At 50.9% G+C, this 27,079-nt stretch overlaps 1 protein-coding gene and 1 long non-coding RNA gene across 2 annotated transcripts; both read left to right on the top strand.

Moving 5' to 3' along the window:
- Positions 1–562: 562 nt before the first annotated feature.
- On the top strand, positions 563–15,961 carry MAN2B1 (mannosidase alpha class 2B member 1). The gene is made up of 24 exons (XM_043466782.1): positions 563–787; positions 1,473–1,575; positions 1,753–1,926; positions 2,295–2,488; positions 3,130–3,262; positions 3,483–3,628; positions 4,407–4,523; positions 7,607–7,692; positions 7,776–7,896; positions 7,976–8,054; positions 8,236–8,345; positions 8,581–8,688; positions 8,982–9,098; positions 9,914–10,060; positions 11,222–11,319; positions 11,402–11,519; positions 13,095–13,213; positions 13,294–13,395; positions 13,566–13,653; positions 13,829–13,909; positions 14,340–14,567; positions 15,006–15,161; positions 15,252–15,354; positions 15,718–15,961. The coding sequence occupies exons 1-24, from the start codon at positions 626–628 to the stop codon at positions 15,825–15,827; spliced, it is 3,000 nt and encodes a 999-aa protein (XP_043322717.1). The 5' UTR covers positions 563–625; the 3' UTR covers positions 15,828–15,961.
- A 7,128-nt stretch (positions 15,962–23,089) lies between these two features.
- LOC122440494 lies at positions 23,090–24,480 on the top strand. The gene is made up of 2 exons (XR_006269115.1): positions 23,090–23,871; positions 23,920–24,480. It is a non-coding gene; the product is annotated as an uncharacterized LOC122440494 (long non-coding RNA).
- Positions 24,481–27,079: the final 2,599 nt, after the last annotated feature.

The raw sequence follows: 27,079 nt of genomic DNA, 5'->3' as shown, positions 1-27,079 counted from the left end.
GATGGACTGGTAGGGACTGGGGAAGGTAGGAAGTTCTCCCCTACCTGTCAGGTTCTCACTGCTCACCAGAGGACACTGGTATCTCTTGAACAAGAATGGATGTCTCCCCTCCCCAGCAGTGTAAGGGTAATTCCTTTATTTAACGTCTCAATCCATAGGACAAAACAGATCCCCCATTAACCTCTGCTCCTAGCCAAGCTAGGTCCTTTGCAAACCATAGCGCTGAAGCCCTGATGGAATATCCTAGAATCCTAGGCAATACTCTACCTCCAAGGCAAACTCAGCATCCGCGGGAAAATCAGACTTATGCGCCGGTGGGCGGGGGGGGGGGGGGACACTATAGGGCGCTCCGGTCACATAGAGGCCACAAGACGCTGAAGGCTCCACTGGCCAAAGCAGCACCCTGAGGGTGTGACGCGCCAGTGCCTTCTTTCGCTCCTAGCGCCCCCAGCGGTACCCAGAGCTACCGCATCGGTCTCGTGATGGACCTGGTCACGCCCCGGCACGCCCCCGCCTGTGCCCATTGGCCAAGTCGGGCTCTGGAGGCGGGGCATTTACCCGGCCTCAGCCTGGCCGGGGAACCCCGGGAGGCTGAGGCGGTGGCGGCGGCGGCGAGTGCAGAGCTATGGTTGGTGACGCGCGGCCTTCAAGGGTTCGCGCTGGCGGCTGCCGGGGCGGGGTAGGATCCCGGACGAGCTCCCGCGCGCTGCGGCCACCGCTCCCGCCTCTCTCTTTCCTCTTTGTGTTGTTCCTAGCGGCGCCCTGCGCTTGGGCGGCGGGATACAAGGTGAGCGCGGCCCGCTAGCGGAAATGTACAAGAGCCGTAGTGAAGCCTCCAGTAGGGTCCGGAGGTGTGGGTGGATCTGTTTTGTGGGTGCCCAGTGAATGGTTGCTAATATGACTGTGATCTGGTTCATGCTTTGCGTTACCGAGAAGACTGGCTGTGTTAGTCTGAGAATGGGGCTGTCTGTGTCTGTCTCTTGCTTCTGCGGGTTGGCTGACCTGGATTTTGCAAGCATTTACATGAGCAGGCTGTAAGTGTGGTGGGGACTGGTTGAGAGTTGGGAGTCAGCTGCCTGAAGTTCTAACCTGGCTTCTTCACTTGCTGGCAGTGTGACCTTGGCCAAGTCACTTCACCTCTCTGATCCTCCGTGTTCTCATCTGAAAACTGGAGATAATGTTGCCCTCAGGTCCCAGGGTGGCTGCCTGGTATTAGCAAACACTTAATAGACATTAGCTACTACTAGTATTTCCCCAGGGCATGAACGAGAGGTGCTCTGAGAAGTTCTATTAATTGGGAAGTACTTCTATGACACAACTATGTGTATCCTTCTTGGGGGAGCCCATCCCCACCTAAGTCACTTGCTTCTAGATCAAGACTTACCATATATCCTCCCAACTCCCCACTGCAGCCTGCCTCTTAACCTTGGGGTTACTGACAGAGTGAGTGTGTGTTTGGGGTCCCTGTGCAGACATGCCCGAAGGTGAAGCCAGACATGCTGAATGTACACCTGGTGCCTCACACACATGATGATGTGGGCTGGCTCAAGACGGTGGACCAGTACTTCTATGGCAGTGAGTAGAGGAGGGTGGGGAGTGACCCCTGGGACTCCCGTGGTCCCTCAGAGCCCCTCAAGTTCCTTTTCAGGCCTGGACAGTCAGGGTGGGGGCAACACCCAGCTTGGGCTTCTGTGTCTACGAATGTTTCCCTTGGCTTGCTGGTTCCTGATTGCCTGACCCCTGTGCCCACAGTCTACAATGACATCCAGCCGGCGGGCGTACAGTACATCCTGGACTCTGTCATCTCTTCCTTGCTGGCGGATCCTACCCGCCGCTTCATCTATGTGGAAATCGCCTTCTTCTCCCGTTGGTGGCACCAGCAGACAAATGAAACACAGAAAGTCGTGCGGGACCTGGTGCGCCAGGGTGAGCCTCCCCTCAGGAAGTGAAAAGAGGAAGCCCAGCCCAGCTTCTGTCTCGAGCACCCTGGCTTCTGAGATTTTATCATGCCATGTGCAGCCTCTGTGTGGCTGCACCTGCCTGGAATTTCCCTTTTTTGGAGAACTCCTAAACATCCTGTAAGGCCTCACCTCCAGTGAATCCTCTAGAAAGCCTGCTGTGCAAAGGGGCCTTCTGTTCCATAGCTCTCTCACACTGGCCTGAGAGTGACCCCTGACCCCTCTTCTCCTCTCAGGCCCCGTCGTTTAGGCAGGTCTTCTCGTCCCTGGCATCAGCAACCCTGGCCCCACTCCTGGCCCTGACAACTGACTCGAACTTTGCCCCTCCCGGCACAGGACGCCTAGAGTTTGCCAACGGTGGCTGGGTGATGAACGATGAGGCGGCCACCCACTATGGAGCGATCATCGACCAGATGACACTTGGGCTGCGCTTCCTGGAGGAGACGTTCGGCAGCGACGGGCGCCCCCGTGTGGCCTGGCACATCGACCCATTCGGCCACTCTCGGGAGCAAGCCTCACTGTTCGCGCAGGTTTTCAGATCTCTTGGGCCCGCCCCTTCATTCTTTCTGACTCCTCCTCCGTCATCCAAGCCCCGCCCCTTTCTGCAAGCTCACCCGAGCCTGGCCCTACCCCTGGCCCTCTCGCCGCTTAAGACCCTGCCTCTTGGGTGACCTGTGAATCCCATTCTTTTTTTGCTCTGGCCTTGGCTCTGCTCTGTCCTAGCCTAGGTTGACCCTCATCACCTACCCCCATAAACCCCGGCCTCCCTTGTCCAGCTGATTCTTCCCGCTCCCCTGATTCCACCCAGTTTGCTCTGATCCTGGCTCTTGGCGAAGCTGGGTGGCTGGGGAGGGCCTGAGGTTTTTCAGCAGGCTTCATTACCTGTGCCATGACCATGCCCCTTCCCTTGCTAGTCTGCGGAAAGGGGAAGGCCTCCTAGAGCTGGGGAACGTGGAGGTGGGTTGTAGCGTTGGACTTGCTCCCTCCCAGCGCTCCCGCGGGGCTTCTGACTTTCCCCAACCTTTGAAATGAACCGGAGGGCCTCCCTGGTCTTTGATTTGGTTTTTCTCCCTGTGCTTGAGAGGTTGGTGGTTGGTGATAAGACTGGTCCCTTATTCATCCTGCCCTCTCTTGTTCTCCCATCCCGCTCTTCACCCTGCCCCATCTCCAGATGGGTTTTGACGGCTTCTTCTTTGGACGCCTGGATTATCAAGACAAGAGGGTGCGGAAAGAGGCACTGCAGATGGAGCAGGTGTGGCGGGCCAGCGCCAGCCTGAAGCCTCCCACCGCCGACCTCTTCACCAGTAAGGCGGCAGAGTAGAAAGAGGGCTGCCCCCGTGCTCAGAAGGGCCCAGGGCTTGGTTTATAGTCTGCTATCATTGTCTTGAAGTTCTTAGTAGTTTATGAACCTGGGCCCACCATTTGCAGTTTGCACTGGGCCCGGCAAATTCTGAAATCCATCCCCGGTGAGGCCTGGCAGGTCTAGGGGCCATGACCACCCCCTGAGCCTCATGTGGTTCGCAGGTGTGCTCCCCAACATGTACAACCCGCCAGAAGGTCTGTGCTGGGACATGCTGTGTGCCGACAAGCCCTTTGTGGAGGACATGCGCAGCCCGGAGTACAACGCGAAGGAGCTGGTCGATTACTTTCTGAAGTTGGCCGCTGACCAGGTAACCGGGTGTTCAGAACCTATGCCTCTAGTGCACACGTACCGGGCCCTTCCGTCGGCCCAGACAATCCCTCACCTTCATTGGGGGAAGGTAAAATTCCATTCACCATCACCATACCCTGCCCCTGGATTTGTGTGCATTTCTGATTAGAAAGGTGGACCCCTTCACCAGAGCACATCCCCACCATGTTTGCTAGACAGCATAGCACAGAACCTCAGTACCCACATCTGGGTGGTAGGCCCAAGAGAATTCCTCAACCACTGTGGCTCTCTTTCTGTGTGTTCCTCCGCTCCCATGTGACACACTTCCACCCCTACCCCCATGCCTCTGTGCACTCACATTCTTTTTCTTTTTTAAAAAATAATTTTATTCATTTATTTTTGGCTGTACTGGGTCTTCGTTGCTGTGTGGGCGTTTTTCTAGTTTCAGTAAGTGGGGGCTACTGTCTGTGATACTTGGGTTTCTCATTACGGTGGCTTCTCTTGTTGTGGAGCATGGGCTCTAAGGCTCTTGGGCTTCAGTAGTTGCAGCTCCCAGGCTCTAGAGAACAGGCTCAATAGTTGCGAAGCACGGGCTTAGTTGCTCTGAGGCATGTGGGGTCTTCCCAGATCAGGGATCGAACCCATGTCTCCTGCATTGGCAGGCAGAGTCTTTACCACTGAGCCACCAGGGAAGCCCTGTGCACTCACATTCTTGACCACATATATACCAAGACGCAGCTGTCCACAGGGGTGGCCCAGGACACCCTGGCCTGAGGATACCCCCATCTTGCCTGCAGGGTAAGCTCTACCGCAGCAAACACACGGTGATGACCATGGGCTCAGACTTCCAGTATGAGAACGCCAACTCGTGGTTTAAAAATCTTGACAAGCTTATCCAGTTGGTCAATGCCCAGGTGAGTGTGCCTGCCCCGTGTATTTGTATCCCAGGGCCTTGGGTCACATACATTATCTATAGGTGCTATGTTAGTTTTCTATAATAAGCTACCACAAACCTAGTGGCTTAAAACAACAGCAATCATATTATCTTACAATTCTGTAGGTCACACGTCTGACTTGGGTCTCACTGGGCTAAAATCAAGATGTCAGCAGAACTGTGTTCTTCTGGAAGCTCTAGGGGAAAGTGTCCTTGCCTCATCCAGCTTCTAGAGGCCATCCACATTCCTTGGTTCATGGCATCCTCCTCTGTCTTCAAAGCCAGCAACATAGCAGCTGTCTGACCCTGCCTCTGTTATCATTATCTCTTTTTTTCTCACTCTCACTTCTTTATCCTCCCTCTCCCACTTTAAGATAACTTTGTGATTACATTGGGCCCACTGGATAATTCAGGATAATGTTTTAAAGTCAGCTGATTAACAGCCTTAATTCTGCAGTTTTAATTCCCTTTTACCATGTAACCTAACAGTCACAGGTTCTGGGGAGCAAGACATGGACATCTTTGAGTGACCATTATTCTGCCTACCAAGGAGGTGTTGTCGTGGCCCCTGTAAATGGCCTGTGGCAGTGTGGGCAGGCAGTCCCTCTCCCATTAGCACAGAACCTCATCTCCCCTCTCCCATCACTTCCATCCCCAGTATTGTCTACTGGCACCATCTTTAATGTCCTCACTTTTCACCACCCGCTGCACTGCTGTTTCATCAAAACCAGTTCTCAGCTATGTCACCAAAGGCCTTCCAGATGACATTTCCCAGTCCTCCCCAAGCCCCTGGTCCCTGAGGAGCTTTCAACATCTTGACCACTTCCTCCTGCAAATGCCTATGGTCCTGGGCTCCCAGGAGTTCATACTGTCATACTTGGTTTTTCTCCTGCTTACTCGCTCACACACTTCCTTTCACTGGAGATGAAGTTCCTTTGTTCAAAGCCTGGCTTTGCCACTTACTGACTCTGTGACCTTGAGGAATGTTTTTCAGCACTCAGTGCCTCAATTTTCTTATCTAGGAAATGGGCACAGTGGTGGGTCCCACCTGATAGGGCTATTTTCTTTTTTAAAATTTTTATTGGAGTAGAGTTGATTTACAGTGTTGTGTTAATTTCAGGTGTACAGCAAAGTTAATCAGTTTTACATATACATATATCCACATTTTAAAATTTTTTTGTTTTTGAGGCAAGGAATACAACTTTATTCAGAAAGCCGTCTGACTGAGGAGATGGCAGACTAATGTCTCAAAGCAACCTTCTTGTTGCAGTCTGGATGCCAGGTTAGAGTCAGAGAGAGAAGCAGTAAGGAACTAAAGTCAAAGGCAGAATAGAGAGGGAGTAACAGTATATCCACTCTGTTTTAGATTCTTTTCCCATATGGGTCACTACAGAGTATTGAGTAGAGTTCCCTGTGCTATACAGTAGGTCCTTATTAGCTATCTATTTTACTTATAGTAGTTATGATAAGGCTATTGATGAAAGTTTAATGAGCTTGCGTAGACCAGTAGAACAGTGCCAGGTAAGTAATAAGTGTTAGGATTGTTTATTTTTATTACTTGGGGCCGAAAAACTTTTGTTTCTTCTTTAAGACACTAGTTGCAAAGTCTTTTTCTCCAGGAAGCCTTTACTAGGCCCTAGCTGGAGAGCTTGCTTTTTCCTCTGGGCTCACAGGAGTGCCCACAAATATCTGTGATGTTACATCTAGACTGAATGTAGTCAACTGACCAGTCTTTCTCCGCTGCACTTGGCTATGAATTCCATGAGAGCAGGGCTGGCCGCTGGTTATAGATTGTGTCCACAATCTTGAGCATATTAAGGAATTGTTTGTTGACTGAACATTGTGTGTAAATGTGTACATGAGTGTTTGTTCAGCGATGTATTAATAGAAATGTGTTTGCATATAAAGTCATGAAGTCCTATGCATTTCCATCATTCACTCAAATGTTTATTTTTTAAGTTGAAGTATAGTTGATTTACAGGGCTTCCCAGGTGGCAGGCTAGTGGTAAAGAAGCCACCTGCCAATGCAGGAGATGTAAGAGACACGAGTTCTGTGCCTGGGTTGGGAAGATCCCTTGGAGGAGGGCATGGCAACCCACTCTAGTATTCTTGCTTGGAAAATCCCATGGACAGAGGAGCCTGGTGGGCTACAGTCCATGGGATCAGAAAGAGCTGGACATGACTTAAGTGACTTAGCAAGCACATAGCTGATTTACAGTATTAATATTGTGTTAGCTTCAACTATACAGCAAAATGATTCAGTTATATCTATATATTGTTTCAGATTATTTTCTATTATAGGTTATTATAAGACACTAAATACAGTAAATCCTTGTTGCTATCTGTTGTATGTATAGTTTGTGTCTGTTAATCCCATACTCCTAATTTATCCCTTCCCCCCTTCGTTTCCTGTTAGGTAAACATAAATTTGTTTTCTATACCTGTGAGGCTGTTTTCTATTTAGATTCCCTTGTATTATTTTTTAGAGTCCACATATAAGTGATATCATATGGTATCTGTCTTTCTCTGACTTACCTCACTAAGTATAATGTTCTCTAGGTCATTCAAGTGTTTACTGAGCACCTACTGGGTACAAGGCACTGGGGACACAACTTGAGCAGAACAAACATCCTTTAACTCCAGAGGTCACCTTGTTCCTCTACCTCCCTCACTTCAAAGTGAGCCTTCATTCATTGTAACAGTTGTGTCATTTGACAATAACCTTACAGTGCTGAGAAATTATTATTCCTGCCCTAGAATGTCATATTTCATTTCTCCCTGCAAGTTTTAAGTAATAAAATTGGAATTATTGAAAGTTTAGTAAAATCTCAGGTTTATTCTTGCATCCCTGAATTTCTCTCCAGGCCAGGCTGGTAATATTTAGCTTCGGCCAACGTTCATTTTCACTTAGCCGTTGGTTTGTACTCAAACTGTGTATTTAAAAAAAGAAACTTTGAACCAACCGGGTGCATGAATGTGTGTCTGTGTTTGTGTGCACGTGCACACCTGTGGGCCCGCCCGGGAAGGGCTCCCGAGGGTTCACACAGGCACACCTCCCCTCAGCAACAGGCCAACGGGAGCCGCGTCAATGTTCTCTACTCCACTCCGGCCTGTTACCTCTGGGAGCTGAACAAGGCCAACCTCAGCTGGTATTTGGGGGGACTGGGGAGCCTCGGGGGGTTGGCATGCCCTGTGGGTGGTGGCCCTGCCCTCAATGTCTCTGCCACTGCAGGTCAGTGAAAAAGGATGACTTCTTCCCCTACGCTGATGGCCCCCACATGTTCTGGACCGGTTACTTTTCCAGCCGGCCTGCCCTCAAACGCTACGAGCGCCTCAGCTACAATTTCCTGCAGGTAGGTGGACGCCAGGCTCCAGTGGCTGGCCCAGGGGTCCTGACAGGCCTGGTGCCCCAACATACCACCTGCTCCACAGGTGTGCAACCAGCTGGAGGCGCTGGCGGGTCCGGCAGCCAACGTGGGACCCTATGGCTCCGGGGACAGTGCACCCCTCAGTAGGTGTCCGGCGGGCGAGGAGACAGCGGGGTGGGACTGAAGCTGGACTCCAGACTTCTGCTGACACTTACTTAAAGCCTTTAAGAACCCAGCCTGCCCGCGCAAGACTTTTCGCGTGTCCTTGGGGTCTGGGCCGAGAGTCCTGCGGAGACCTCACTCAGGCTCACCGTCTGCCTACAGATGAGGCGATGGCGGTGCTCCAGCACCACGATGCAGTCAGTGGTACCTCCCGGCAGCACGTGGCTGACGACTACGCCCGCCAGCTTTCGGAAGGCTGGAGGCCTTGCGAGGTACGGGGGTGGAGCCTGGGGAAGGCGGAGACAGGAAGGGACTGGGCCTGGAAACGGGGGTCGGACCTAGGAAGGGGCGCGGTCGAAAAGCAACAAAGTGGCCGCCAGAACGGCTCGTGGGGCGGGGCTTGTGGAAGGAGGGACGGAGAGAGGCAGGGGCGGGGCTGAGGGCGGGATCGCGAGGAGACAGGCAGGGGCGTACGGAGTGGACCTTTTGCTTTACGCGCCTTCCCAGATTCTCATGAGCAATGCGCTGGCGCATCTCAGCGGCTCCAAGGAGGACTTCGCCTTTTGTCGCAAGCTCAACATCAGCATTTGTCCGCTCACCCAGACAGCAGAGAGAGTGAGCCGCCCTGGAGCGGGAGAGGCGGGGCCGGGGGCAGGTCCCGTGGGTGGTGGGTGGAACGAGAACCGGAGAAACCTCTGGGCCAGGTGGAAAGGAGGCGCGGCTGATGGGCTCAGCTGGTTACTGAACACTCTGGGGCAAGATATTTGAGGGCTCAGTGAAGCTGGGGCAGGACGGGGACCAATGCACCACGTGGAGGTTTGACTCACCCAGGGACCTTGCTGCACACGTGGGTGGGGGTTTGCAGAAGGCCTGTTGTGACCATATCTGCTCTGACCGTCCCACCCCAGTTCCAGGTGATCGTTTATAACCCCCTGGGGCGGAAAGTGGACAGGATGGTGCGGCTGCCTGTCAGCAAACACGTTTACCTCGTGAGGGACCCCGGTGGCAAAACTGTGCCCAGCGATGTGAGCTCATTTCCACAAATATTCCTCCCTGGATAGCACACTTGATGAATACCTACCCCCTTGGAAACCTCCCGCCATGGGCATTTCTCCTTTATCCCCATGGACATTTCCCTTAAGATTATCTCCCTCCACGGATGTCTTCTCCCATGGACCCCTCCCTGTCTTGGATATCTCCTCCTCCATGAATATCATCTGCCCATTACTGTCTCTTCCTCTAAATACTTTTCCCCTCTGCTCCTTTAAATCATACCCCCTTGGGAACATTCCCACCCCTCGCCTATGAATATCTCCCCCTTGTTGATATCTCCCTGTGAAAAAATTTCCTGTTTATGAATATTCTCCTCATCCTGAAGACCTCTTCCTCCTAAACCACTTCCTCCCCCCAGAATCTGTTTTTCTCTCCCTCCCCTGTCTCAAGAGTCTCTTCCCACACTTACTCCCTCACTTCTCCCACCTCCTACAGTAGGTCCACCCTCCTAGTAGATTTCCCACCTTCTGAATCTTGGAATCTTTTTCTCCTTTTTTGGCCATGCAGCTGGCAAGATCTTAGTTCCCCCACCAGGGATCAAACTCGTGTCCCCTGCAGTGGATGTGTAGTCTAACCACTGGACTGCCAGGGAATTCCCTCTTTGCAGTCTTTAACTCAGCATTTCTGATACTCCCAGCCCCCTGCCCAACACCTAAATTTCCTTTCCCCATTTGGCAGGTGGCGACTCCTTGCCCTCCTCAAGTTTGACCCCTTTCTGTTTGTGTGGTGTGGCTTTGTGCGTGTCCTCCCAGCTTCTTGACTTGGTTTCCTTCCTCCCTTACCTGAGGTGGTGACGATTCCCAGCTCAGACAGTCAGGAGCTGCTTTTCTCAGCCTTAGTGCCTGCCCTGGGCTTCAGCATCTACTCGGTATCCCGGATGCGTAACCAAAGCCCCCAGAAGTCCTGGTCCCGTGTCTTGGTCATCCAGAATGAGGTGAGACCCTATTCAGACCCCCTCATTTCTGGGTGACAGTTTTGAGATGTGGCAGTAAGCCACATGGACTGTGGGTCAGTGGGTCTGAGGTTTATGGTCTAGTGTCATCAGTCCTCCACTGTATGTTCTCAGTGACCTCTCTTGGGGCTCTTATGAGGACCCTTGGGTGACACTTGATAGAAATGTCAGAGCTGATGGAGGTAGGGGTTTGCAAATTCAGTGAGGCATGTCAGAGATATGGAGGAGGTAGCCGTGTGGCCTTTTGGGGTAAGAGAGATCCAGGCAGGCAGGGAGTACCCTCACGTGGAAGAGTGTTGGGTGTTCAGAGAACACTCATTGTGACTGAAGCCAGGTGTTGGGGGTGGGGGGAGGTGACAAGTCAGATCGTGTGGGCCTTAAGGGCCAGCAGAGGGGAGGACTCTTTTACTGTGAAGGTATCACAGGAGAAACGGTTGCATTAAGGCTGTTGTGGGTCCTAGCATTAGCCTTTGTGGGTTCCTCCTTCCATAGAAAAATGCTAAAAACTATATTTCATGATAGTATGGATATTAATATGGATCGTAACCATGCAGACTTCGACCTGATGTATTCATTATTACTTCATTCAAGTTTTCTTCTGATCCTAAAAGAAATTGAGATTTATGCATTTCCATGGGCCCTAAAAATCTTGGGTCCTGGCCTTGTGGTTCCTCTTTCAGTTGTACAAGCAGCCTGGGTCCCAAGCAGTTGGGCTGTGATCTCACTTCTGCTCTTACAGGTGCCTTTTGGCAGCTGTGGGGGAAAAAGACTGGGGAATGAGCATGGAAGGCAGGAGATGGGGAAGGAAAGGCCATGGAGGTGGGGAGAAGTGGTCAGATTGAGGATAAGGTAGAAAATGGAGCTGTCAGAATTTGCTAAGAATGATGCAGAATAAGAGAGAGAGAGGAGGGAAGGGTGGGTGGATCTTATTTTCCCCACCAGGGATTGAACACTGTCCCTCTACCGTGCAAGCTGGGAGTCTAAATCACCCGTCTGCCAGGGAATTCCCACTTTGCAGTCTTTAATTCAGCATTTGAGACACTCAATCCTTCCTGCCCAACATCAGTGTTTGCTCCTGAGCCCTGGGAAGAGCCATTGGCTGAAGTGATGGTCATTAATGTCTGTCCACCCTTTTCTGCCCAGTACCTCCGGGCTAGGTTTGACCCTAACACAGGGCTCTTGATGGAGTTGGAGAACCTGGAGCAGAATCTCGTGCTGCCTGTTCGCCAAGCCTTCTACTGGTGAGGGAGGACCACCCCGTCAGGGAGGGGGTGTGAGCAGAGCTGAGGTCCCTTCTCTGACTCTCGCCTGCCCTGGCCCCAGGTACAATGCCAGTACAGGTAACAACCTAAGCTCCCAGGCCTCCGGTGCCTACATCTTCAGACCCAACCAGAAGAACCCACTGTTCGTGAGCCACTGGGCTAAGACCCATGTTGTGAAGGTCAGGGGGTCAAGAGTGGGTACTTGGGGACAGGGTGTGTGGGGTGGGGTGCATGTGGGGACTGATGTGCCTTGTGAGGGGTGGTGGGGAGGATTTACATCTGCAGTAGATAAGAAGGCTAAGACCAGAGGGGAATACTTGAGGATTTTCACACAGGGTTGATAGTCATGGCTGGTTGTATGACAGTTACGCCATGGAGGCCCATAGAAAAGGCATTTCACATCTGTCGTGGGGATCAAGATTGTATTTAGCTTTTGAAATTGGTGGTAGGCTGTTCCCATTTGGCCCATGAATGCGGAGAGTCAGGTGTAACTGCCTGAAAATTTCATCAGGGATCTGTGATAGGAAGGGCTTTTATCTAGGGTGAATTGAGCATTCACACTTGGATAGGGTTTGGGTGATTCTCACTTAGAATGGATATCTGAGGGTGCATCTAGTTGGAATCAGGGGCTCATGCTTGCAGGTTTCCTGAGGCCTCTCACTGATGTTTCCTCTTAGGGAGGGAGCGGGGCAGGTAATGGCAAGTCTCACATGAGTGAATACCTGCATACCTGGGTCACTGTGTTAGGATACAGTTTTGCCTGTTGTAACAGAGTTACTCAAATAACCATGCCTAAAACAAGATGGAAGTTTCTTTTCATCTATTAGAAAGTCTAGGCAGGTGGGGTGATCCAATAGTCATCTAGGTCCCTTCTATCTTATTTTTTATTATTTTGGCTGAGCTGTACATGGCATGTGGGATATTATTGGGATATTAGTTCCCCAACCAGAGGTTGAAGCTGTGCTGCCCCCTGCAGTAGACATGCAGAGTCTTAACCTCTGAACTGCCAGCAAAGTCCTCCTTTCTAACTTATTGCTCTGCCTTCTGTACATTCACCTTCCACTTCATGGCCCAAGATGGCTGCTCAAGCTCCAGCCATCACATTTACATTTGAACCAGTGGAAGAGAGGAAGGGGCAAGGAACTTTGTTCATAACACTTTGATCACTTTCCAGTAGGCAAACATGGTCACATAGCTACAGCAAGCCTCAGGGAAGACTGAAAAATACAGTCTATTCCAGGAAGCCATGTGCAAAGCTAGAATCCTATTCTAAGGAGGGGAGATAGGGTAATGGTGGGGCTTCCCAGGTGGCACTAGTGGTAAAGAACCCGCCTGCCAATGCAGGAAATATAAGACATGTGGGTTCAATCCCTGGGTTGGGAAGATCTCCTGGAGGAGGGCATGGCTACCCACTCCAGTATTCTTGCCTAGAGAATCCCATGGACAGAGGCGCCTAGTGGGCTATAGTCCAAAGGGTTGCAAAGAGTTTATACACAACTGAAACGACTTAGCACACGTGCATGGGCAGCAAGAATGTATGCCAAACTCAAAAAAACTGACATGGCAATGACTGAGGTGTAAAGTGTGGGCATCATACCTAGGCAGGTAAGGAAGGTGGGTCGGGCTCCAAAGCTATTAGTGGGGTTGACCCTGACGTAGGCCTTTGTGATTTTCACAGCTGGGGTGGGCATTTGCAGGGCTCGCTTTTGCTCAGGTGCACGCTTACACCTGCCCCTACTCCCATGTGCCCACAGGCATCCTTGGTGCAGGAAGTACACCAGAACTTCTCAGCCTGGTGTTCCCAGGTGGTTCGCCTGTATCCCAGACAGCGGCACCTGGAGCTGGAGTGGACAGTGGGGCCAATACCTGTGGGGTGAGCAGGGCTGGGGGCTGGGGAAAGGGCAAAGTGAGGTTAAAGTGAAGCTCACCACCTTGCCATCTCATTGGGTATAGAGACGGCTGGGGGAAGGAGGTCATCAGTCGCTTTGACACTCCACTGGCGACAGGCGGACTCTTCTACACTGACAGCAATGGCCGGGAGATCCTGGAGAGGAGGTGGAGAGACTGGGGCACTGAGGGGTGGTCTGTGGTGTGCTGGGGCCCAGGGCAGTGAGGGGGCATCTGCTGATCCTAATGACTGTGGGAGGGAGAGGATGGAGGAGGAGTAGGTGAGTGGGGGGAGGGGAGCCAGACTCCAGGCCTGATCAAATCCCACCCCACCCCAGGCGGGATTATAGACCTACCTGGAAGCTGAACCAGACGGAACCCGTGGCTGGAAATTACTATCCAGTCAACAGCCGCATTTACATCACGGTACCCATCCCCCATCCTGCTCCCCACCTCTTCCTGACACCCCTTTACAGAGTGGAGTTCACCTGTTCTTGACATCTCCCAACTGTCCTCAGCAGTCTCCACTGTCCCTGTGGGGCCTGCCTGGGAGCTGGGGCTGGCCAGCAGTGCAGCCCCTCACTCCCCCTTTACCCCCCAGGATGGGAACATGCAGCTGACTGTGCTGACTGACCGATCCCAGGGGGGCAGTAGCCTGAGAGATGGTTCCTTGGAACTCATGGTTAGTGGCCTGAGCCCCCATCTAAGTCAGGGTCCTTCCACCAGTTCCCTTCCTGCCCTCTACAGGACCTCAAAGCCAGTTTCTTTTGCTAGGTGCACCCCCTCTGTTTATGGTCCCCGCTAAGCTGAGCCCTCCATTCCTCTGTGATACATTCACTCCGCGCTTTTATCCAATCCCTACCCAAGCCTCCCCTCCAGGCCCTGATTTACCCTTTGCACGCCCCCATTAGGTCCTTACCACCCTCTGCCCTAGCCCGTTGTTAGGTCGGATCCCCACGTTTACTGGGGATCTCCTACGTCCCCTTCGTCCTCATCCCTTCCCCCAATATTCTTTTTTTTTCCCCTTGAAATCCCCACATACTTTCACCCAACTTCCGGCCCCGAAATTGGCCAGAGGAACTCTCACGTTCTCCTGGCCGCTCTCCCCGCAGGTGCACCGAAGGCTGCTGAGAGACGATGCCCGCGGAGTTGGGGAGCCGCTGACCAAGGAGGGGTCGGGGCTCTGGGTGCGAGGACGTCACCTCGTGCTGTTGGATAAGACGGGGATTGCGGCCGCCAGGCACCGGTTACAGGCGGAGATGGAGGTCCTGGCCCCGCAGGTGGTGCTGGCGCGAGGTGGCGGCGCGCGGTATCGCCTCGAGGTAGCCCCACGCACGCAGGTGAGGAGCCGCGGGGCCGGCAGAAAGTGGACCCTAAGGAAGCCTGCGGAGGGAGGGGCGGGGTTGAGGGCGGGTTTTCCTAGGTTTAACTGAGACCCACCTCGCCTGTTCCTACGTATCCTGGGGAGGACGTAAGAGAACGTTCGCTTAGCTGAGCGCGGTCACCCCAGCAGTCTCGGCCCAACCCTCTCGCCCACTCACCTTCTCCACAACGTCTCTCTCCCGGCTTCATCCCAGTCCTAACTCTGTTTGTCTGGGAAGGGAACCGTTCTGCTGCTAACCTGGCACCGTTCGGTCCCCTCATTGGCTCAGTCTTCCCTGGCTGAGCCCCGCCTCCTGAGCGCGGCCAAGGCCCGCCCCTCCGCGCTGAATCTCCGCCTTCTGAAGCTTCTCAGCCCCGCCCCTCCCGGCTCAGCCCCGCCCCGCGCTTTCCCTCAGTTCTCAGGGCTCCGCCGCGAGCTGCCACCTTCCGTACATCTGCTCACATTGGCCCGCTGGGGCCCGGAGACGCTGCTGCTGCGCTTGGAGCACCAGTTCGCCGTAGGGGAGGACTCGGGCCGCAACATGAGCTCCCCGGTGACCCTGGACTTGACGGTGAGGACAGAGGTGGAAGGAGACTGGAGAGAGGAGGGAGGGGAAACCCCGCTTTGTCCCAACTCATCCGGGCCCCTTCACTGCCCGCAGAACTTGTTCTCCGCCTTCACCATCACCCACCTGCGGGAGACCACGCTGGCGGCCAACCAGCTCCTGGCCTACGCCTCCAGGCTCCAGTGGACAACGGACACGGGTAGGAGCCTGTCCGGAGCGGCGGGCAGTGTGGGAGGTGCGGGAATGTTGACCAGGTCCAGGTATAGAGCTTGGAGGGTCTGAGTCTGTCGGTGTTCAGATTTAGGTTAGGGGTTTAAGGGAGTGATGTGGCTTGACGGTCCTTGGGAGTGGGACTTGTGAGTGTGAGGACAATGGCCAGACCTTGGGGAGAGATTTGAACATCTGGGGGTGGTATCTAGGCTCTGGGAAACAGTTGAAGGGTCTGGGAGTGAGGGCCTGGGGAAAGATTTACGGAGGTATGCCTGTGTTCAGGGGAGGGCGCACAGAGGATGTTCAGGTGGAGGAAGTCTGCATTCCTCACTTCTCCCCTCCACCTCCCCAGGCCCCACACCCCATCCTTCTCCTTCCCGTCTGGTCTCCGCCACCATCACGCTACATCCCATGGAAATTCGTACCTTCTTGGCTTCGGTCCGATGGGAGGAGGACGGCTAGACCCACTGGATACAAGATTCCCCGCTCCGAGCCTGAGTTCTCTCTCCTCCGGGGGCGGGGCCAACTCTCCCCCTCCTCTTGTTGCCGTTGCTACCACCAATGAAAGCCTTTAAAATGTCACTACCAAGACTCAAGCCAAGGTGTAACTGAGTGTGGGTTTCCTTTTTTTTTTTTTTAGCGAAATGGAAGTTATGACCCAGAAAGGTCAACAAGGGCTTCCCAGGTGGCACAGTGGTAAGAATCTGTCTGCCAATGCAGGAGACATGGGTTCGATCCTGGGTCGGGAAGATCCCTGGAGTAGGAAATGGCAACCTGCTCTAGTAGTCTTGTCTGGAAGATTCCATGGACAGAGGATCCTGGCTGGGTACAGTCCATGGGGTCGCAAAGAGTTGGACATGACCAAGTGACTGAACACAAAAACACAAGGTCAGCAAATCCCAGATGACCCTTGACCCGAGTCCTTTCAGGAAGGCCACTTGCTGGCCTGAGTCCTCAGACCACAGTCTACACAGTTCACACCCCACCCCACCCACCGCTGCATCCTCCACTCCTGCTTCACTCTTCCGTCCCTAGGGCTGTGACACAGCTGTGTTTCTGTTTTTATTTTTTATTTTTGCTGCCCCCTGTGCCTTGTGGGATCTTAGTTCCCAGATCAGGGATTGAACCCCAGGGCCATGGCAGTGAAAGCGCTGAATCCTAACCACTGGACTGCCAAGGAAATCCCTGGCACAGCTGTTTCGAGAGGCCCCTGAGGACAGGCTTGTATTGGCTTGTCCTGGGCCCAGAAAGCCAGACATACCCTGCAGGCCTCCCAGATTCTACCTTGGGGCCCTGAAGGTGGGTGATCTCGGAGGTCCTAGGGGAGGGTATGTGAAGGAAGAATCAGAGGTGGGTTCCAAAGCTAGGCCCTGGACAGGTGGGCTGGAGACGTGGGCCTCCCAGGAGACAGGCAGAGAGCCTGGCATGCCCTGGTTCTGGTGTTCTGGAATATTCTGGAGTCTGTTTCAGAGGAAGGAGACCTGAGGCTTAGAATTGAAAGGGTGTCGGTACAGTTTTGTGTGGGTCCCTGAAGGCCTCTGGAGGCCGAGAGGGCATTGCCACGCCCACCTGCAGCCCACATAGAGACCAGTATTTGGATGCTCAGGCCCCTGATTTTCAGACGTGCCTCCAGAAGGTATGTCTACAGCCTCCTTGGGCAGGTAACAGGCATGGACCCGGGCCAGCTTGGAGCCCCTGGGCAGATTACAGGTGGGATCTGGGTGCCAGACGCACCTCTTAAAAAGTTTTCTAAGTCTCCCTGTAGAGAGAGAAACCAGAGAGGCCCCAGGAGGGCATCCAAGTCTAATTGCCATCCTGCATGTGGTCCAATCCCTGGATGTACCTTCTCCAGACTTCTTTTTTTTCTTTTTTTAAATTTGGCTGCACTAGGTCTTAGTCGCAACTGGCAGGATCTTCATTATTATTATTAAGTATTTTAAAAATTATTTGTTTTTAAGCTCTGCTAGGTCTTCATTGCTTCGTGTGGGCTTTCTCTAGTTGAGGCAAGTCAGGACTACTCTTGGTTTCAGTGCAGGGGCTTCTTTCTCTGGTGGCCTCTCAGGTTGTGGAGCACGGGCTCTAGGACGCGTGGGCTTCAGTGGTTGCAGCACATGGGCTCAGTAGTTGTGGCACACGTGTTTAATGCCCCGTGGCATGTGCTATCTTCCTGAATTAGAGATCAAACCTGTGTTCTCTGTTACTGGCAGGTAGATTCTTATCCACTGTGCCACCGGGGAAATCCATGTAGGAGCCTTAGTTGTGGCATGTGAACTCCCAGTTGTAGTATGTGGGATCCAATTCCCTGACCAAGGATCAAAACTGGGCCCCCTGTGTTGGGAGCATGGAGTCCTAGCCATTGGATCACCAGGGAAGTTCATGTTTCCCAGACTTTTGAATTCCCCTGGATTGAATCCAGAGCCATGGCAGTGAAAGCGCCAAGTCCTAATCACTGGACCACCAGGGAATAGCATCCCTAGAATTTTTAAAGTTTCCTTCCAGGAGGGGAAGAGCTGGCCAGCATAGTCTGGGGCCTGTCTGCTGCCTTGTATCAGGCCCTATCATAAGAAGTGCCCACCAAAACTGCTGGTAAGTATTCCTCTGGAGGCAGGGATCCATCTGGGCCAGGCTGTTTGCCCCAGGGATAGCATTTCGTGTCTGGTTATCCATATGCCTTCTAAAAATGTATCCAAATCCAGGGTGACCTGGATCCAGGAAGACCCATGGAGGTCGCCCTGGGTCTTTCCTCAGTTCTGCCTGGAGCCCAATTACTGATGCATTCGTGTAAATCTCTCCAAGGTGTCCGTGGTGGTGGGGACAGGCACAGGCTAGCCAGAGAGGCTCAGGATGGGTGTCTGGGCCAGGCTGTGGTTCTGCATGGGTCCTGGTATTGGACCCATGGCACCTAGTGGTGCCTCCTGAAAACATACCCATGTCCCCATTCAAAGAGGCAATAACCTGGGCTTCCTTGGTGGGTCAGTGATAAAGAATCTGGCTGCCAATGCAGGAGACATGATCCCTGGTTTAGGAAGATCCCACATGCCGAGAGGCAGCCACAACTACTGAGCCCGTGTGCTGCAACTCCTGAAGCCTGAGTGCCTCTGCTCCACAGCAAGAGAAGCCACTGCAGTGAGAAGCCTGTGCACCGCAACTAGAGAGTAGCCCCCGCCTGCCACAACTAGAGAAAAGCCTGCAAGGCAATGAAGACCCAGCATAGCCAAAGAAAAGAATAAAAAAAAAAAAAATAAGTAGAGGCAATGGGCAGGGCTGAACATTCCAGCCCATAGTCATGGGCTCAGATGCCATCACTCTGTCATTGAGACCACTTCCTGAAAAGTTTATGTGACCTTTCATGGGGCGAGGTCTGGCCTGGGCCAGACAGGGAGGCCCAAGGGCACAGCAACCCAGTTGCTGTCCAGTGTGGGTCCCTGTGGGCAGAAACCCATCCCTGCAACATTTAAGTCCTGATCTAGTGTGAACAGGCTCCAGGATAGTCAGAGAGTTCTGGGTGGCATGCCAGTGGTTGTGTGTGGGACCCGATCTTAAGAGGTGCCCAGCTAAAACATGTCTAGTCCTCTCTGGTGGTGTAGAGCGGACTGGATGACCACTGTGTTCTGTGGAGTGGGACCATTGTGCCCTGGTCACTGCATCTTTCCATCCTGAGCAAGGGCACAGGCCCCGAGAGGCTGGGTGAGGGCACACCGGCCCGTGGAGGTTCTGTGTGGGTGCCAACCTTCAAGATTCCCTTTTGAAAAGATCTCTAAGTCTTCCTCACTAGACTGGGGCCAGCCCAGGCTGTTTAGGAATGCCCATGGCCTGTCTGGGGCCTGGACCATCAGGGAGGGTGCCCAGGCCCACCTAAGGACCCACTTAAGGCCTGGTCACTGGAGTGTGTGCATGCTCAGTCATGTCTGACTCTGGCGACCCCGTGGACTGTAGCCCATCAGGCTCCTCTGTCTATGGGACTTCCCAGGCAAGATTACTGGAGTGGGTTGCCATTTCCTTTTCCAGGAGATCTTCCCGACCCAGGGATTGGACCCGGATCTCCCACATTGTAGGCAGACGCTTTACCGTCTGAGCCCCCAGGGGAGTCCTGAATGAGGGCCATTAGCTTTGGCTTCGAGGGCCCCCACTTCACTTGCAGATATCTGTGTGGCCCAGTTGCTGAAGGCACTCTCCACAGCCCTCCTCCATTTTCCTAAATCTCCCTGTGGAGGAGACAGCTGATCCTAGCCATCCAGGGAGGCCCCAGGAGACATGTTCATCACATGTTTCCAGAAAGTGTTTCCCACTCCTCCTCTGGAGAGAGGCAGGGACCAGGAGGGCTAGGGACCACCTTGGTGGGTGTCCAGGGTTTGGGGGAAGTCCTGTGTGGGGTTGGGTCACCAGGGATGCCCCCCTAAATATTTTTAAGCCCTCTTAAGGGGGGAGACAGAACTGAGGTGGTCTGGGAGACCCTGGAGAAAGCTGAGTCACAGCCCTACGTGGGCCCGGGTCGTGGGTTGTTATTTAGTTGCTAAGTCATGTCTGACTCTTTGTGACGCCATGGACTGCAGCACGCCAGGCTCCCCTGTCCTTCACTATCTCCCCAATAGTTTGCTCAGATTCATGTCCATTGAGTCAGTGATGCTATCTACCATTTCATCCTCTGCTGCCTCCTTCTCTGTTTGCCTTCAGTCTTTCCCAGCATCAGGGTCTTTTCCAGTGAATTGGTTCTTTGCGTCAGGTGGCCAAAGTACTGGAGCTTTGGCGTTCAGATTTTTCACATCCGTATATGACTACTGGAAAAATCATAGCTTTGACTATATGGACCTTTCTTGGCAATGTGATGTCTCTGCTTTCTAACACGCTGTCTTGGTTTGTCATAGCTTTCCTTCCAAGGGGCAAGCGTCTTTGAATTTCATGGCTGCAGTCACCGTCCGCAGTGGTTTTGGAGCCAAGGGAAATAAAATCTGTCACTGCTTTCACTTTTTTCCTTTCTATTTGACCGTGAAGCGACAGACCACATGCCATGATCTTAGTTTTTCTAATATGGGAACGCTTCCTTCGAAATGACTAAATCCCCCTTTGGTGGTGGAGATCAGTCTCGGCCGTCCAGGGAGTTCCATGAATGGTGTCCCAGTCCCACCAGGTCACCCTTGAGCTGCTGAGCTGAGGTCACAGGTTCCAGTGAGACCCAGGAGAGTGGTATTTGAGGGTGCAGGTCTGTCCGGGTTGCGCTGGTTGTCGGGCGCCGCCTGGTGGCCACTTTTATATCGTCCCGGGAGCTTGGCTACAGCTTAGCCCGAAGGGCGAGCGAGTTCCATGAGGCCGCCCGCGCAGTTATACGAACCCTCTCTGCCTCCAAACAAGGGCTCCTCTGAATCTGTCACTGCAGCATAAAGGAGAGGGGCACCTGGGAACTGCATGGGCAGGGTGACTGGCGCACGGTTGTCCCCATCACCAGCGAGGACCGACTTGAGGCGTTTCAGGTGACCAGGATTTGGGCGCCCTGGGCTTGGCCGCATTCCCACCTGGTGCTGGATTTGGGAGCGCCTGCTGAGAATTTTCTAGGTCCTCCTCTTGGTGCCAGGATTGTGCAGGGCACTGTTGCTGGATGTGCGTCCAGACAATTTTCCCTCTTGAAGAGGGAACTGGAAGGCGGAGATAGGGCACCCAGTGTCCAACTGGAGTCGACCTCATGGACTGCAGCTGGCCAGGGTCCTTTGTCCCTGGAATTTTCCAGGCAAGAATACTGGAGTGCGTTGCCTATTCTTGGACACTCTCCCCCAAACCTTTGCAAGCCTCCTTCCGGTGGCAGAAACCCTTCCAGATCAACCAGTACGGTGCAGGGGTGGGTATCATGGACAGGGTCCCCAGGAGATGCTTGATCATCTGAAGTAGCAGGTGAAATCATTTCCAATTCGACCTGGGGTGAGGGTGTAGCCCTGGCCCCCAGCAGGTCAAGGAGGTTCCTATAAGATGCCCTGAGGACTTCATTTCCATGTAGGATTTCCAAAAAATTAAAAAAAAAAATTTATTTGGCTACACCAGGGTCTTAGTTGTGGGAGGCAGATTTTTTTTTAGCTGTGGCATGCAAAATGTTTTTAAAATTAATTTTTATTGCAGTAGCATGCAGAATGTTCCATTGAGCCATGCAAACCCTTAGTTGTGGTATATGGGATCTAGTTCTCTGACCAGGGATTAAACCCAGCCTCCAGCATTGGGAGTGTGGAGTCTTAGCCACTGAACCACCAGGGAAGTGATAGCGTATGGTGAACAATGTCAGATTCGTGATCTCCAAAGAAGAAGATTTAGCTTTGGGACCAGGGAGCAGGCTTGATCAGTCAAGAGCTTTTGTGTTTGTTAGTTCAGTCGCTCGTTATCAGAGAAATGCAAATCAAAACCACAATGAGGTACCATTACACGCCAGTCAGAATGGCTGCTATCCAAAAGTCTACAAGCAATAAATGCTGGAGAGGGTGTGGAGAAAAGGGAACCTTCTTACATTGTTGGTGGGAATGCAAACTAGTACAGCCACTATGGAGAAGAGTGTGGAGATTCCTTAAAAAACTGGAAATAGAACTGCCATATGACCCAGCAATCCCACTCCTGGGCAAACACACTGAGGAAACCAGAATTGAAAGAGACATGTGTTCAGTCACTCATGTGATGAGTGATGAGTAATGTCTCTGCTTTTTAATATGCTATCTAGGTTGATCATAACTTTCCTTCCAAGGAGTAAGCGTCTTTTAATTTCATGCCTGCAGTCACCATCTGCAGTGATTTTGGAGCCCAAAAACATAAAGTCTGACACTGTTTCCACTGTCTCCCCATCTATTTCCCATGAAGTGATGGGACCAGATACCATGACCTTAATTTTCTGAATGTTGAGCTTTAAGCCAACTTTTTCACTCTCCTCTTTCACTTTCATCAAGAGGCTTTGTAGTTCCTCTTCACTTTCTGCCATAAGGGTGGTGTCATCTGCATATCTGAGGTTATTGATATTTCTCCCGGCAATCTTGATTCCAGCTTGTGTTTCTTCCAGCCCAGCATTTCTCATGATGTACTCTGCATATAAGTTAAATAAGCAGAGTGACAATAAACAGCCTTGACATACTCCTTTTCCCATTTGGAACCAGTCTGTTGTTCCATGTCCAGTTCTAACTATTGCTTCCTGACCTGCATATAGGTTTCTCAAGAGGCAGGTCAGGTGGTCTGGTATTCCCATATCTTTCAGAATTTTCCACAGTTGATTGTGATCCACACAGTCAAAGGCTTTGGCATAGTCCAATAGAGCAGAAATAGATGTTTTTCTGCAAATCTCTTGCTTTTTCAATGATCCAGCAGATGTTGGCAGTTTGATCTGTGGTTCCTCTCCCTTTTCTAAATCCAGCTGGAACATCTGGAAGTTCACGGTTCACGTATTGCTGAAGCCTGGCTTGGAGAATTTTAAGCATTACTTTACTAGCGTGTGAGATGAGTACAGTTGTGCAGTAGTTTGAGCATTCCTTGGCATTGCCTTTCTTTGGGATTGGAATGAAAACTGACCTTTTCCAGTCCTGTGGCCACTGCCGAGTTTTCCAAATTTGCTGGCATATTGAGTGCAGCACTTTCACAGCATCATCTTTCAGGGTTTGAAATAGCTCAACTGGAATTCCATCACCTCTACTAGCTTTGTTCGTAGTGATGCTTTCTAAGGCCCACTTGACTTCGCATTCCAGGATGTCTGGCTCTAGGTGAGTGATCACACCATCGTGATTATCTGGATTGTGAAGATCTTTTGTGTAGCAGAGTTTTATTAAAGTATAAAAAGGGGCAGAGAAAGCTTCTGACACAGACAGCAGAAGGGGGATGGAGAGTGCCCCCAGGAGCTAGCTAGTCTTATCAAGACCTTACTACTTTTACCAGACCCACTCTGACAACAAACATCTTAAATTAACAAGATTAGAGCTAACAATAGAAAGGTCTTACCAGACCCATTCCCACAAGAAGATAATCTTATTATCTTAAGATAACACCATTAGTCAGAAGTGTCTTGTTAAGGGGAAACAGGTCCTCAGGAAGATACATTGTTATATTGACTAAGACAAAACAATGTAGGAAAAAAGTTTGTTCTTTTCTCCTCCTTGAGATCCCTGGACCCCTTTCTCCTCCATGGGGACCCCAGACTTCTTATCAACCTACCTAAGAATTGACTCTTTCAGAAGTTCCACCAAAGTTTCTAAGTCTCCCTCAGAAGGCTGAATCTTTAGGGGGCTGCAACAGAGGAATGGGGTGGGGTGGTGTGGGGGGAGTGTTCCCGGCAGGCAACTGTCCTCAGTGAGACCCAAACATCTTGAACATATTTCCGGAGGGCAGGAAGGCCCTGGGTCAGCTTCCTACAACAGAACTACAGTCACATGTGTATCCCGTTTGTTGAATCCGCCACCTGAAACATTTTCAAAGTCTCTCTGTAGTAACTAATTACCAAGCCATAGAGGCCCTCCAGCTGCTGTAGCAGAGTGCCTGGGCCCGGTCCACAGCCCAGGTCAGGCCTGGTAGTTAGGGGACATTCCCCTCCCCAGGCTGTGACCAGGTCAGGCCTGGTAGTTAGGGGACATTCCCCTCCCCAGGCTGTGACCAGCTCTGGCTGGCCCTGGAGGCCAGAGAGACCATCCTTGTCCTGGCTATGGGCTCATGTCGGTCCAGTTGTTATATTTGTCCCTTGAAAATGTTTCCAAGTTCCCCTCAGGAAGGGTTCACCATGGGACTTCTCTGGCAGTCCAGTGGTTAAGACTCTGCACTTGCACTCCAGGGAGCGGGAGTTCTTTCGCTGGTGGGAGAACTAAGATCCCACATGTCCTATGGTGTGGCCAAAAAAAGGAAAAGCAAAAAAAAACCAACCTGGTATTATTGTAACAACACTTTGTAAGTCCACTTTTTATTTCCTACATGATTTATGAGACTAATACATTAAAAATTAGTGTAGGTTTGACAGGAAACAACAGAATTCTGTAAAGCAATTATCCTTCAATTAAAAAATAAAAACATAAAAACAGAAGTTAGGGTAGAAGCTAATGTTATTGTAGCTTTGGTTTGTAACGCTTTGTGGTATTTTCTATATAATTTAAAAAACTAATAAATTTTTAAAAAATTATTAGTGTATATTTTTGGACACAAAGTATTTAAAGATATAATTTGGGGACACGGACAAGTGAAAGAATTAGGGATAGAAATATAAGGAAGAGTTTTTGCATGTTATTAAACTGGTGTAAATTCAAATTAGCATTATAACATAAAGATTTTAAATGTAATCTCCATGGTAGCTACAAAAAAAATAGCTATAGAATATACACAAAAGGCAGTGAGGGAGTGCCAGGCCAGCTGGAAGATTTCAGCGAGCAACACGACGCATTCCTTTAGGCTAAGAAATAAAGACACAGAACAGATGGGGTTGAGAGGATCGCTGCAGTCAGCGATGATTCTTTATTTCTCAGGGTTACATTTATACTAAACCAAGAAGAGAATCTTCAGAAGAGAAAATATTTTTCCATAAACATCACTTTGAGATAACAATCACCAGAACTCTCTGATAATGCCAAGGGATAAGAAAGGCATCCCGTTTATCTTAAGGGTGGTCGTGAAAGGCTTATCCATCTGCGTCATGGGTGCATTCAAGGCTTGCTAATGTTCTGTTAAGATTTAACTTGGATAATAAATTCCAGAGAGGGGTGGCGGGACAGAGAGCTATGTCTGCGAACAGACCCTTGAGGATCAAGGCAGCTCCCAGAGTCAGCTCTTTCAAGCCGCTCCCCACTAGAGAGGGACTTAAACATTTCACTACAAACAACAACAAAAAACTAACCAGACAGTAATGCAGTAAATGTGGGACAATACACCTATAAGGTATATAGAAGACAAATAGCAAAATGACAACAGTAAGTCCCATCTTATTAGTCAGGCTTGAAAGAGTAAGGGCATTCTGACATATGCTGCACAGTGGATCAACCTTGAGGATATTATGCTAAGTGAGATAAGCCAGTAACAAAAGGACAAATACTGTATGATTTCACTTACATGAGGTACTTAGAATAGTCAGAATCATACAGATAAAAGGTAGAATGGGTATTGCCAAAGGAGGAGGAAGAGGGAAGTGGGGAGTTACTGGTTATAATGGATACAGAATTTCAGTTTTGTGAGATGAACAGTTCTGTACATAGATAGGTGGTGATGGTTTTACAACAATGTAAATAGACTTAAAAGCACTGAAATAGTACTTAACGACAATAAAAAAAAATATTTTCAAGAATCAGTTATTGATACATGCTACAGCACAACTGCCCCTTAAGATACGATGCTAAGTAACTTGTTGATCATAAAGACCACATTATATAATTCCATTCACATAAAAGTCCAGAATGGGGAAATCTTTAGAAACAGAAAGTGTATTAGCAATTGCCTAGGGCTGGGACTTAGAGGAGGAAGGTGGGAAGTTAGGAAAGTGATAGCTAAAGAGAAGAGGATTTTCTTAAAGGTGATGAAAACTGTTCTAAAATTGACTGTGGTGATGATTGCATGTATCTGTGAATGTACTAAACCATTGAATTGTAAACTTTAAAGGAGTCTATTGTGTAATATATATATATATATTAAAAAAAAATTAAAAATATTTATTTGGCTGCTCCAGGTCTTAGTTACGGCATATAGGATCTAGTCCCCTGACTAGGGATAGAACCCAGGCCCCCTGGATTGGAAGCTCAGAGTCTTAGCCACTGGACCACCAGGGAAGTCCCTCAATAACGCTGTTGAAACAAACAAATAAATTATTGCATTAGTTTTGATCCAATCTGTTAAACATATTGAGAGTTTTCAGGTACAACCCACATTTACATAACCTTTATTTTATATCAGTAAAAATAAGAAATTCAATTGTCTTAGGGATATGATAGCTACTTGCATTTCAAAATTCTCTAGGGAAGCACTAAAACACGGAGGTAAAGTTCCTTCCAGTGTAAAATGTGAAAGCTTTATTGAGCAAATCTCAGTTTGTGGTTGGTCTTAGAAGAGTGCCTATGCTCAGGCTAGGGCTGTGTTCAGACTTTCCACCAGAGCCAATTTCATTCAAGGCCGCGGGTATCTTTATCTAAAGTAACAAATATGTGGGAGTGGGGAAGGAATGGGTGAAAGCCTCAGCACTGTCAGCGGTCAAAGACGCAAATGAAGCCAGACTATATTACATTTGGTCATTTAAAAATATTTTATTTGGCTGTGCCTGGTCTTAGTTGTTGCACAGGTTCTTCGATCTTCCTTGCGGCACGCGGTATCTTTAGCTGCCGCATGCAAAGTCTTCACAAGGCTCACAGTTCCACGTGTGGTCTCAAAGCATTATCCCAAGACCCTGACTCTTGCAGGACATCACGCTCTCCTGTTCTAGCCTGACTTGGATTGGGTGTTCCTCCTTCTGGAAACTGACACTGAAATTTCCTGGTGCACACCCGTTTCTTGCTTTCAGAAGAAGCTGCAGTGACCGACCAGGCGGTGAGGTCGGCTATTTACAGACAGCACTGGTGGGAACATATGGGCCCACAGATGCTTAGGCGCAAAGGGGCGGAGCCTTAGGAAATGTCCAATTAGGGGCGCCTCTGGGGAAGGTGGGTGGGAGGACGCTCCGTTCACGTAAACGGCGTGGACGTCCGTTACGCCATGCTCCGTGTGGCTTGGCGTCGTCTTCGACCGCGAGGGCCCCCGGTCCCTCT

This window comes from Cervus canadensis, chromosome 4 (genome assembly GCF_019320065.1).
Source record: "Cervus canadensis isolate Bull #8, Minnesota chromosome 4, ASM1932006v1, whole genome shotgun sequence".
Classification (NCBI taxonomy): domain Eukaryota; kingdom Metazoa; phylum Chordata; class Mammalia; order Artiodactyla; family Cervidae; genus Cervus; species Cervus canadensis.
The sequence above is the reverse complement of the archived record's forward strand: the minus strand, read 5'-3'. Positions and strand labels throughout refer to the sequence as shown.

Bases quoted from the DNA above. Each gene is read 5' to 3' on its own strand.
- MAN2B1 (XM_043466782.1), top strand. From the start codon at position 626: ATGGTTGGTGACGCGCGGCCTTCAAGGGTTCGCGCTGGCGGCTGCCGG. The intron at 1,927-2,294 runs GTGAGCCTCCCC...CTCCCGGCACAG, and splicing joins GCGGGACCTGGTGCGCCAGG to GACGCCTAGAGTTTGCCAAC. The intron at 9,099-9,913 runs GTGAGCTCATTT...CCCTTACCTGAG, and splicing joins GCAAAACTGTGCCCAGCGAT to GTGGTGACGATTCCCAGCTC.